The following is a 13,175-nucleotide window of genomic DNA, read 5'->3' as shown; positions in this document are numbered from 1 at the left end:
TCCAGGTTGTATGACGATTCTGCCTGGTTTCGGTGAGTATATAGCGTATTCTCGGTCACTGTGGGATTGGGCGGGCCGCTCCTTCAGTGATGGCGATCCTGTGGAGCTAGTATGGTGTCTAGCAGATTCGCGCCCTGGGAGGATGGTGCAGCCGCTGCGCGAATCTGGGACTCCGGGGCACGTACTGCTGGCTTTTGTCTGCCACTAAAGTGCTTGGGGCTCCGTCTCAGTGGTTGTATACCCCAGGCAGTTAGGTCTGCGCTGAGAAAGATGAGTCCGCTGTGCTGCTGTGCAGAGGAGGAAGGAGGTCTGGGGGAAGGGAGTACCGCAAGAACAAAGGATCTTTTCTCTCCTTCCCCAAGCAAGTCTCCGGGTGACCGGAGGCCAAAGTTTTCACCTCCTGCGATGTTCTCTGGTGTTCAGAAAGCCTCGCTGTGGTTTTCCTGGGTTGGGGGTCCTTCCATTCTCCAACTCAGAAGATCAGGTATCCCACCGCTCAGAAACTGTGTGTGCTAGTCGCCATCTTGGCTCCGCCCGGTATCGCTATTTGGTCTTATAATATTGCAATTTGTATCTGTAAGTTGTATAATTTATAGCAAATAAAAACCTAACCATAGAACAATAAGAATAGTTTTTATAGCTTAAATGTGTGGCTGTATATTTAAAAGTTGTACAGAAAATGAACTGACTATGGCTTTTGTACGTTAAAGGTTAAATAACTCTACTAAGTAAAATAAACCACATTCTTATAATGAAATTTAATATTAGATGATTTGGTTGGCCTGTTTTGTTGCGCACACACACAATAATGTACTCAGCTTTAATGAAACAGTGAAATAAACAATGGATATAATCAACAGCCCTTGATAAAAATATTTCTATATCAGGATATAGTTTGTAGGAAGAATTCAGGTTTTATTTTCAGTTGTTTTAATATAGTTTTAGTACCACTGTTTTCAAAGGGCAAAATGAGAATGTAATTCTTTATTTTCAAGGATATTAAGTTTAAAGTGTTATGAGACAGGACTATCTCTCAGCAGATAAAAGTGCTTATATAAGCATGATGTCCTGAGTTCAATCCTATAGCAAGAGTATGCATTTGCATGTGTGCATACACACACTGCACACATACACATATATAAACATACACCTCCTTGTCTCTATCTCTGTTATTAATACAGGAAAGTATTACAATACATATATATCAATACAGAAAAGTATTACAATACATTATTAAATTTCATTATTACAAAGTACAATAAAAGGCCAGGCATGGTGGCACATGCCTTTTATCCCATCATGTGGGAGGCAGAGGCAGGTGAATCTGTCTGAGTTCAAGACCAGCTTGATTTACAAAGAGTCCAGGACAGGTAGGGCTACACAGAGAAACCCTGTTTCAAAACAACAACAACAAAAAGAAAGTACAACAACTCATATGTCTTAGAAAGAAAAGGTGAACTTGGACTTTAAAAATCTTACCTGATCAATAGTAAAAATGATATACACACTTTAAGATGATATTATATCTTATTATTAATTGGCTATGGAAAAACTGGAAAAAATTGTAGTCTTTTAGTAGTTGTGTATTGATGTCATTTATAGTATCACTTACTAGTGGATGTTGCATTATTGAAATATTTTATGTAAAATTCTCTGAAATACCACTAAAGTTATTTTTAATTCTAAAAACTTGAATATAAGCCTAACTCAAAATGCTACTGAGATCTGATAGACTAGGATCAGAAGGAAGGAGAGGCAGACCTCCCCTATCAGTGGTCTTGGGGAGGGGCATGCATGGAGAAGGGGGAGGGAAGGTTGGATTGGGAGGGGAGGAGAGAGGGGTTTATGGGGGGGATACAAAATGAATAAAATGTGATTAATAAAAATTGAAAAAAGATCTGGTATGCAGGCAGAATATTGTATAAATAATAAATAAACCTTAAAAATGCTACTGTTTTAACAGTTTGTGGTATGGGGGGACGTGTATATTCACAAAAATTTTGAATTTGACAAGGTTTACAAATGATCTCTATCGTATTTTATATTCTTTATATTTTTAAATACATTTCTTGTATGTTAAAAGTTGTTGCATCATATAAATGATCAAAAGTCACTGTGAAAAAGCTAACGTAGAGTCCCTAGTTTACAGCTCTATAAAGTATCCTTTCATATATTGTATGTTACAATATATCTAACATATTGTTTGTTCTAAAGGCACACCAAATATATATATATATATACACATATATATGTAGGTGTACACACACATAATCATGAAACACTGGAAATTTGATGTTTTCTGAGTTACAGTGTACTAAACAAAGTATTCCCCTAGTGCCCTGAGAAAAGCTTCTCATAGAAAATATGTTTTAGCAAAGCTATTAAGTCCACGTCATTTTATTTTTGTAATTTGTTACACTAGTTGAAAGCTTTGAAAATATTTTAAAACTATATTTATTTTATGTATTTCTTCCTAAACCTTGAAAACATGCAGAGCAACCGACATCCAAAAAGTTAAAATTGCTAAGGATTCAGGGGTCAGAGTGCAGGCTAAGCGAATTTCCCTCTGTTGACAAGAATAACAAAGAGGTGAAGCATGTTAGCTTTTACTTCACTTTACTATTTTCTCCAAAGTCCTATCTACAACTACCTAGTCTGCTAGAGAATTCGTCCCTAATAATAAAATTGAGTACTATAGTTGAAGAACTTAAATTATGCAAATTTGGCATTTCAAAAGCTTTTGATAACACTCTGTAGTGTGTTTTCTGCCACCTATGTTTGAGATGGTTTGCTATAAATCACGAAATCACTGTGTAGCTGGGTAAGCAAGTGTGGTTTTGTGTATGAGTCTCCTTTTGAAACACTTGTGAATCTACTCTTGGGTCATTTCCTCAATGGAGTTTTCCCTCTTGTTATACAAACAGGAACTTGGCAGCTGATCTTCTCCTGATGACTCCTGACAATGAAGTAGATTTAGTGAAGCTCTGTGCCTTCTACCCAGGGTGCACTGAAGAAATAAATGATCTCCACAAGAAGGTAGCTGATGATATGCTAATGAATCTAGCATGCAATAAAGTACTTTGATATTAGTAATTTTTGGTTCATTCAAATAGAAATTCATGCCCAAATTAAGTAATCAGAAGGTCTTTTGGAGATAACTGTTGAATCAACAAAAATGACAACCAAGGGAAAGGATGTTTATTGACTTCTAGTTACAACTCCTAATTTTCACAAAGAAAGAAAGTTCACAGAAGTAAAGAATCTGTACAAATTCAAGATGGGATAAGAGTTTCGACTCCAAAATGTCTAACCAAGCTTAGTACTTTCTACTGTCCTACTTTGTATCTGAAGGTTTGTATACAAGTTAAAACTGTATTTTAATTTTATTGGTCTGTTTGTGAGTGTGACTGCTCACATATACATACACATGCACACATGTACACAAGGAAGCCACAGGTCATTACTGGATACTTTTCTTTTTGCTCTACCTTTTTAGTTTTTTTTTTTTTATTTTTTATTAATTACACCTTATTCACTTTGTATCTCCCCTGTGGTTCCCTTCCTCTCTCCTCCCATCCCAATCCCTCCCTTCCTCCACCCTCTGCATGCATGACCCTCCCGAAGTCCACTATAGGGGAGGTCTTCTTTTCCTACCTTCTGACCCTAGTCAATTAGGTCTCATCAAGAGTGGCTGCGTTGTCTTCTTCTGTGGCCTGGTAATGCTGCTTCCCTTCAGGGGGAGGTAATTAAAGAGCAGGCCAATCAGTTCATGTCATAGACAGTCCCTGTTCCTATTACAATGGAACCCACTTGGATACTGAACTGCTATGGGCTACATCTGTGCAGGGGTCTTAGGTTATCTCCATGCATAGTCCTTGGTTGGAGTATCAGTCTCAGTCTCCCCTGTGCTCAGATTTTTGGGTTCTGTTGCTCTCTTTGTGGAGTTCCTGTCTTCTCCAGATCTTACTGTTTCCCACTTCTTTCATAAGATTCCCTGCACTCTGCCCAAAGGTTGAGATAGTCATTCATGGGACATAGATCTTACTGATTGTCTAGACTGGCTCCAGGAATCTTCCAGTATCCACCTCTACAGTGCTGGTATTACAAGTAAGACTGATGTACTGGGTTTTTATACATGCCCTGGAGACCCAAATCAGGATCTCATGATTGCAAGGTGTGTGCTTTATTGGTTAAGTTCAATTGTAGTGTAAGAGAAAGTATAATGATGTAGTTTTGTACTTTTTATAGTTAATGTACTTTTGACAGTGTCTGTATTATGTATTTACTCTAAAACAAGTGACTTCAGTGTGGGCTTTGTTTTGTTTTGCCTTGTTATTGCTGAGCTGCATTGGTGAGTACAGATCACAGCATTATGATCAGAAAAATTAGTTCTACATCTTAATCAAGTATTTATGTGGTAAAAGCCACTAATTCTTTAGCTAATGACTTTACCTTTATTCTTTGATCCTAAATATGTTTCCATTAATAATTTCATTTTTAAACAATTTTATTTAAATATATTCTAGGCTACTTTAATATGTGAAACAGATATTGTGGCAATAATTGGTATTTATACGGTAGCTTTTATCCCTGTAAATCTTAGTGACTTTGTCTTTCAATAAATTATTTCTTAGTGCAAGCTACCCCCAGCAGAAGAATGCATCCAGCTAGCTGAAACAGCCCATGCAGATGGCAATGTATTTGAAACCATAAAGTATTATTTACTAAGCCAAGAACCCGAAAAGGCTCTTCCTATTGGTATTGATTTTGTCAAAGGTAAGTTTCTAATTGGTAGTTTGGCTTTTAGATCTATTTGATCATTTGATATTTTTATTCATCTTGATAATATGACTGAAAATTAAGTACTAGTAATCCCAAATTTCCCAAGGAGATAGATTACTGGTGTGAAATATCCTGATTTTATGTTATGGGAGAACTTAGAGACAATGAATGGAACAATCGTTTTTATCCAAAATACAGAATTACGACTAAATGATAAACGGTTGATATTATAACTTTTAAAATTGGATGAACAAGATTGATACTGTAACTTAAAATACATTTCATCTGGTTTTATTTGGCCAGGATGGATGAGTAACTCAAACTGGACCGTAGATACCGTTTACCCTGTGCTTGACCTACTGAGTTACATCCGTACTGAAAAGCTACTCTTGCATACATGCACTGAGTAAGTACTTTTCCTCAAGACATAAACATAAACAACATAGGATTTCAAAAAAAGCACTATTGCTTTTGGTGTTCAAATCAAGGATCATCTTAGGTAGCTGAACTTATAGACCAATTATACTTTTCATTATTACTGTTGCTATGACAATAGTATCAATAAAAGAAGAAGATAAAGTAAACTTGAATAACAACTGAGGAACACAGCTAGTATGTGTACATTTATGTGTGTGTGCATGTGTAGTTTCAATTATACACACCTGATCAAAGAAAGATATAATTGAAAACATTTATATGGTTGTGGGCATGGAGTCCATAAGAAACTAAGGATCATATTTATCAGTAACTATTGCATGTAAAAATCATAGTAAGCCTAGATGAGAGAAACACAAGTGCTAGAAAGCAGAAGATGACACTATCTTTAAATTCAAGGACCACTTAGGATTTTTTTTTCATATGACTAAAGTCTTCAGAGATTTCAAGATAATTTACAAAAAAGCTTTTTAATGAATAAGCCTAGAAAACTGACAAGTTCATCCTGCAGAAAATAAAATTGATTATCCTGGTTATTTCCTAGAGTCGACATAATGTGCCGTAAGTTCCTAAATCTGATACAAGGAATTACTTAGAGATAAATAACAAGAAGAGAAAGCCAGGAGAGACCTCAGGGTGCGAATCAACTATGAACAGTTGGATGCTTGCTTTGTGTGAGGTCTAAGGTTCAGGTTCAAACATAAAAACACAAAAAATGTTAAATATATAAATTAAGAGCATAAAAACTAAATCTATTAAAGGTATTTGTTTTAAATTATAATTTATGTTATAGCATTAATTTTGGAATAAAAATTGAGTTAATTTTTAGCTAATGAATAAAGCATTTCCTCCAATTACACAAAATATACTAAATGTATAAGTATCATCTGTAAGAATATAAATTTATGTGTTTGAATTATGTAAGAAAGTAATGTCCTGTGATTCAAACTGTAAAGTTTAAAAATAAATATATTCTCTTTCAGGGCTCGAAATGAATTACTCATATTATGTGGGTACATTGGTGCCTTACTGGCTATCAGCAGACATTATCAAAGCATTGTTCCTGCACTTTATGAGTACACGAGGTAAAAATAAAAAATGCTTTACCGAGAAACTTCTCCTACAAGATAAATGACCTTTAAGTAGAGCACAGGTACTGAATGTATTATTCTGTGCAGTCACTTGTTCACTCGGCAAGTGCTCTGCAAGTAAGCAGACATTAAGTATGTGAATTGTGAAGGCACCAGTCTACAAATGACAGAGTTGCTAACAGATTGTTAAATAGATAGGGTGTGTTGATTTTACTTATCAGAACACTTGAGAGAGGCATTCCAGAACTCATAAATTGGTCCAGCAACTCCATCAACGACCTGGGTCCTTCCTTTTGTTCAACTATGAAACTCTTGTTTTTTGCATTTAAAATTTTATATTACGTTATTAACAGTTTTATATTCAAACATCCATTAACCCATATATAGATACATAATGCACTTCTAATTTTAAAATTGTATTTATTTATTATATTATTTCACTTTGTATCTAGGCTGTAGCCCCCACCATCATCTTTCGCAGTCCCACTCACCCTCCCTCTTCTCCCCCTAAGCCCCTCTCCTAGTCCACTGATAGGGGAGTTCTTCCTCCCCTTCTATCTGACCCTAGCTTATCAGGTCTCATCAGGACTGGCTGCATCATCTCCCACTGTGGCCCATGGGGTGGTGGTCAAAGAGCCAACCACTGAGTTCAAATCAGAGACAGTCCTTGCCACACTTACTAGGGAACCCACTTGGAAACTGAGCAGCCTATGGTCTTCATCTGAGCAGGGGGGCTAGGTCTTCTCCATGCATGGTCCTTGGTTGGAGTATTGGTCTCTGCAGGACCCTCTGGGCCCATGATTTTTGCCTCTGTTGTTCTCCTGTTCTCCTTGTGGAGTTCCTTCCCCTCCAGCTCTTTCTATCTCTCTCTTCTTCCATAAGGTTTCCTGCACTCTGCCCAAAGTTTGGCTATGAGTCTCAGTATCTCCTTCCATACCCTGATGGATAGAGTCTTTCAGAGGTCCCCTGTGGAAGGATCCTGTCCTGTGAAACTATTTTTTAAATTATTAAGTTATTTACTTTACATCCCCTCCTTCCTCTCCTCTCAGCCCCTCCCTCTCACCTCACCTCCTGATCGTCCATCCATCTTTCTTTTCTTCTCAGAAAAGAGGAGACCTTCCATGGATATTGCCAGCCTTGACATATCAACTTGCAGTAAGACTAGGCACAACTTTTTCTATTGGCATCTTTTTTTTTTAATTGATGCTAGATGAGGCAGCTTAATTAGGCTAAAGGGAACCAAAAGCAGGTAATGTAGTCAGAGACAGCCCCTTGTCTCACTTCAGGAGTCCCACATGAAGACCCAGCTTGACAACTGCAGAAGGCCTGGGTATATCCCATGCATGGTCTCTGGTTGACAATTCACTCTCTATGAGCCTCTATGGGCCCAGGTTAGTTGATTCTGTAGGTTTTCTTGACCCTTCTGGCTCCTTCAGTCACCATCCTCGATTTCAAGCTGTACTACAGAGCAATAGTCATAAAAACTGCATAGTATTGGCAGAAAAACAGACAGGTTGATCAGTGGAATTGAATTGAAGACCCAGAGGTAAACCCACACACCTATGAACACCTAGTTTCAGACAAAGAAGCCAAAATGGTGATGATCTAACTGGAAGTCTACATGTAAAAAAATGCAAACATCTATTACACTGCAAAAAACTCAAGTCCAAGTGCATCAAAGACTTCAACATAAAACCAGATACACAGAAACACAATAAAAGAGAAATCAGAGAATAACCTTGTACACATTGCTACATGAGACAACTTCCTGAACAGAACACCAGTAGCTCAGGCTCTAAGATAAACAATTAATAAATGGGACCTCATGAAACTCCAAAGCTTCTGTAAGGCAAAGGTCTCCTTTTATTATTATTATTATTATTATTATTATTATTTACAATTTATTCACAATGTATCCCAGTTGTAGACCCTTCCCTTGTCTCCTCCCAGTCTCATCCTCTCTCCTTCTTCCTACCCTATCCCTCTCCCCTAGTCCACTGATAGGGGAAGTCCTCCTCCCCTACTGTCTGATCCTAGCCTATCAGGTCTCATCAGGACTGTCTTCCTCTGTTGGCTGGCTAGGTTGCCCTGCCAGGGAGAAGTGATCAAAGAGTAGGTACCAAGTTCATGTCAAAGATTTTCTCTTCTCCCCTTACTAGGGAACCCACATGAAGATTGAGTTGACTATGGGCTACATCTGCGCAGGAGATCTAGGTCCTCTCCATGCATGGTCTTTGGTTGATGCATCAGTCTCTGCAGCCCCCTGTGGGCCCAGCATTTTTGGTTTTATTGGTCTCCTTGTGAGGCTCCTGACCCCTCTGGGTCCTTCTATCTTCTTTTTCTTCCATTAGACTCCCTGCTCTCTGTCCAAAGTTTGGCCATGAGTCTCTGTATCTGCTTCAATCTCCTGCTGGATGGAGTTTTTTAGAGGACATCTGTGGTAGGCTCTGGTCCTGTTCTCTCTTCTACCACTTCTGGTGTCTATCCTGTTTTCCTTTCTGAATGACAATTATGCATCTTTCCTAGGATTCTCCTTGTTTAGCTTTTTTAGGTCTGTAGATTTTAGTATCTTTATCCTATATTATATGGCTAACATCCACTTATCAGTGAGTATATACCATGTGTGTCTCTCTGCTTCTGGGTTACCTCCTTCAGGATGATCATTTCTAGTTCCATCCATTTTCCTGCAACTGTCATGATTTCCCTGTTTTTAATAGCTGAGTAGTAAAGGTCACCTTCAAAAGGACAAAAAGGCAGACTACAGAATGGAAAAAAAAATCTTCACCAACCCTACACCTGAGAGAGGGCTGATATATAAAATATATGAAGACCACAAGAAACTAGACATCCTTTTAAAAACTGTTATGTTATGTAACCATGTTTTTGTTTTAATCCTGGGTGTGTGATAGGGAGCTGATTCAGACTGTCCACAACTGACATGCAGAGGCGTGGTCTTTGCCAATTGGTGTTAGTTGACTTCTGAGGAGTCTGAGGGGTATAAATACAAGAGCCCAGAGGGAGAATGTACAGACACTTGGAGGAGATAGACAGGATTGCTTTCTGCTTTTGCTGATCAGCTGGTTTGCTGGCTTGTGAGTTACCTGGACTGCTGGATAGCCTCTGAGGACTGAGAGTAGTAGTATTGCCCCCAAAAGAACCTGACAATCCTACCCAGCCAGAAGAAGAAATCTTCATCCCTGTTCCCTTCTAAACGTCTTTCTCTCCTACCTAGGTTTGGGGGTTGGAAGGGAAAGCTTTAAGGAACCCCAAATAAAGTAGAGTTAAAAAAAACTAGACATCAACAGACCAAATAACCCAAAAATTAAAAAGTGGGGTACAGATCTAAACAGAATTCTCAACAGAGGAATCACTAGTGGTAGAGAAGCACTTAAAGAAATGTCCCACACCCTTAGTCATTCAGAAAATGCAGCCCAAAAGGACTCTGAGATTCTGTCTCACATTCATCAGAATGGCTGAGATAAAATCTCAAAGAACAGCTCATGCTGACAAGGACATAGAAAAAGGGGAACATTCTTCCATTACTGGTGGGAATGTAAACTTGAACAACCACTTTGGAAATTAATTTAGCAGTTTCTCAGAAAATTGGGAATAGTTTTACCTCAAGACCCAGCTTATACCACTTCTGGGAACACCCAAAAAATGTTCCACCATAGCTCAAGGACACCACCTCAACTATGTTCATAGCAGCTTCATTCATAATAGCCAGAAAAATGGAAACAACCTACATGTCCCTCAACTGAAGAATAAATAAAGAAACTGTGGTACATTTACACAATGGAATACTACTCAGCTATTAAAAACAAAGACAACACGAAATTTGCAGGCAAATAGATGGAACTAGGAAATATTATCTTGAGTGAGGTATCCCAGACCCAAAAAGACACACATAGTATGTATTCACTTATAAGTGGACTTTAGACATCAAGTACAGGAAAACCATGCTGTGATTCACAGACTCAAAGAAGCTAAGTAACAAGGAGGGCCCAAGCAGGGATTCTTGACTAGCAAGCTCTTAGCTCTTTTCTCCTGTGTGAGTTTCCCATGGATGCAGATAGATGCTGCATCTCTATATATCATGTAGTCTAGGGAGGAAAGAAAGGTGAGTGAGAAAGGTATTTCAAAGGGCTTGTTTAGGCAGACTTACACATTTTGTTCTGAAAAGTTTACCATCCGTTTTCATGCTTACATTTCACTTCCATGATTGTATAACACTGCTGTTAAAATATAGGAAGCTATACCTATCAGTGGACTTGGGAAGTGACATGCATGCAGAGGATGGAGGAAGGGAGGGATTGGGAAAGGAGGAGGGAGGGAACTACAGGGGGGATTCAAAGTGAATAAAGTGTAATTAATAAAGAATAAAAATATATAAGAAGCTATACATATTACCTTTCAATCTCTGTGGCAGAAAATTTCAAGTAAAGGAGATTTTAAAATAGCAAAGAAACTAATGTTTTATATCACATACTGTTTTATAATCTGTCAATCAAACACCTACATTCTCTAACAGCTTGCTAAACTTCAATCATCCATTATCCTTAAAATTTACTTCATTCAAAAATAAAATTAAAGGCTGAAACAAGAGATCTTCATTTCTAATCCATCCCACTACTTAACAGGACACATACCACTGTTTTTTGTTTTGTTTTTAAATTATTATTATCATTATTATTTTTATTTATTACAATTTATTCACTTTGTACCCCAGCTGTAGATCCCTCCCTCATCTCCTCCTGGTCCCACCCTCTCTCCCTCCTCCCCTTTCTCTCCCCCACAACTCCCTCTACCCCACCCACCCCACCCATGGGCAGCTCAGTCTCCATGGGAGTTCCCTAGTGAGGGGAGCAGGGGCAGTCCCTGGTTTGAACTCAGTTGCCTGCTCTTTGATCACCTCCCGCTGGTGAGATGTCCTTACTAGGTCACAGAGAAAGAGGATCCAGACAGTCCTGAGGAAACTTGATAGGCTAGGGACAGATAGTACGGGAGGAGGACACATCTCATTGTGTGAGTATGATTTGGTAAATAAGCAAATTCACAGAGTCTATCAGTGGACTTGGGGAGGGACTTGTCAATTCACAGAGGACTTTAAGAAGGCTCAACTGTAGTGATTTTTTTTAATGATGATTGTGTATATTATGCCCTGCAGTTTATTTTCATTTTCCAGGTGTACTGCATCTCTATTTCCACATTGTCTTGTTCTGTTTCCACCTCTTTTCTTCCCCCTTTCCCTGTCCCCTATGCACACCTCTTCTTCCTGCATTCTATTACTTGTTCCTCAGAAGATTTATATGTAAATTCTGTGTGTGTGTGTGTGTGTGTGTGTGTGTGAACATGCACTTGCGCAGCATCTCTTAGCTTCACCTGTCCTCGTTTTGAAGATACCTTATTTTTATGTTCAGATATAGTCTAATCCCAAAGCTGCTTATGTGTGAGTCTAGCCCACTATACCACAGAAGTAAAACAAGCTTCTCAAATCTAATCCTGCCCGTTTTCTCCTAATAGTGTCATTATATTTCTGTTATTGAGAATTAAATCAAAGTCCTGATGAGCTCTTCTGTCTCAGTCCTGCTCTTCAGCACTGCTTGTTTTGTCTCACCACACCATAGACTGTGCAGTGCGTTTAACTAGAGTCTCTCGTCCCACCATGTTTCTTGGGCATTTTAGAATGATGAGGGATGTAAATAATGAACATGTAAGTGAGCACATATATGCCTATGTATATCTAATTGAATGTACACACACTCCTAACAATTTTTATAGATAAAATTGCAGTTGTTAAAGTTCATTTGTTTTGTCTGATGTTTTACTATTATTCCAGATGCCTTTTTTTTTTCATGTTTCAGTCAGCTATTAAAACGCCGAGTGGTGTCAGTACCTTTAAAAATCGAACATCTCTCCAAGGAATTGGATGCATGGAGAGCTTGCACACAGTTTGCCAACCAGTGAGTGAATACAATTTAACATTCAAATGCAATTTAGTAAGTAATGGAGTGTTAATAAAGGAAAGTGTTGGGACTGTGCGTGTTTTTTTTTCATCAATTACACTTTATTCATTCTGCATCCACCCATAAACCCCTCCCTCCTCTCCTCCCAATCCCACCCTCCCTCCTCCCTCTGCTTGCATGCCACTCCCCAAGTCCACTGATAGGGGAGGTTCTCCTCTCCTTTCTGATCTTAGTCTATCAGTTCACATCAAAAGTGGCTGCATTGTCCTCTACTATGGCCTGGTAAGGCTGCTCCCCTCCAGGGGGAGGTGATCAAAGAGCAGGCCAATCAGATTATGTCAGAGGCAGTCCCTCTTCACCTTACTATGTAACCCAATTGGACTCTGAACTGCCCTGGGCTACATCTGTGCAGGGGTTCTGGGTTATCTCCATGAATAGTCGTTGGTTGGAGTATGAGAAAAATAGTTTGTCAGTTTGTTGAGTATATTTTAGTATTAATTTATTGTGATGTTAATTTCTGCCTTTCTGTAGTCTATTTTTATAATTTAAATTTAAATTGATTTGCCTCCATTTGTAAAAGATAATGAACAAATCATAGGCTGTTTTCGTCTAAATCTGAGTAATTCTACAATTCTATAAAAAAATGAAACATAAATGTTTGTTTGAAATGTAGATCGCCAGAAGATTCTCCATGTACTCCCCCTTCTGATTCACAAAGAATGGTTTATGAAACTTTGTTAAAGAGACTGAAAGAAGAGCCACTCAAAGGAATTACAGGACCTGATTATGTGACTGGATCAAATCTTCCAAGCCATTCAGACATTCACATCTCTTGTCTTACTGGACTAAAAATCCAGGTATAGACTAATATCAGACATTAACTTTATATTCCTATTATGCT

At 38.3% G+C, this 13,175-nt stretch overlaps 1 protein-coding gene across 6 annotated transcripts in view; it reads left to right on the top strand.

Annotated features, from left to right (window-relative positions):
- Window positions 1-13,175, top strand: part of Wdr17 (WD repeat domain 17) — a 96,042-nt gene that overhangs the window by 79,673 nt on the left and 3,194 nt on the right. For 5 of the 6 annotated variants that reach the window (XM_021656729.2, XM_021656728.2, XM_060381789.1 and 2 more), the window contains 6 exons: window positions 2,925-3,036; window positions 4,635-4,776; window positions 5,086-5,188; window positions 6,201-6,302; window positions 12,173-12,271; window positions 12,948-13,131. In XM_021656729.2, coding sequence (XP_021512404.1) covers window positions 2,925-3,036; window positions 4,635-4,776; window positions 5,086-5,188; window positions 6,201-6,302; window positions 12,173-12,271; window positions 12,948-13,131 — 742 coding nt within the window. The remainder of the gene's footprint in view (window positions 1-2,924; window positions 3,037-4,634; window positions 4,777-5,085; window positions 5,189-6,200; window positions 6,303-12,172; window positions 12,272-12,947; window positions 13,132-13,175) is intronic. The other variant, XM_060381788.1, reaches the window with a different exon arrangement.

Source organism: Meriones unguiculatus, chromosome 4 (genome assembly GCF_030254825.1).
Source record: "Meriones unguiculatus strain TT.TT164.6M chromosome 4, Bangor_MerUng_6.1, whole genome shotgun sequence".
In the NCBI taxonomy this organism is placed as follows: domain Eukaryota; kingdom Metazoa; phylum Chordata; class Mammalia; order Rodentia; family Muridae; genus Meriones; species Meriones unguiculatus.
The sequence above is the reverse complement of the archived record's forward strand: the minus strand, read 5'-3'. Positions and strand labels throughout refer to the sequence as shown.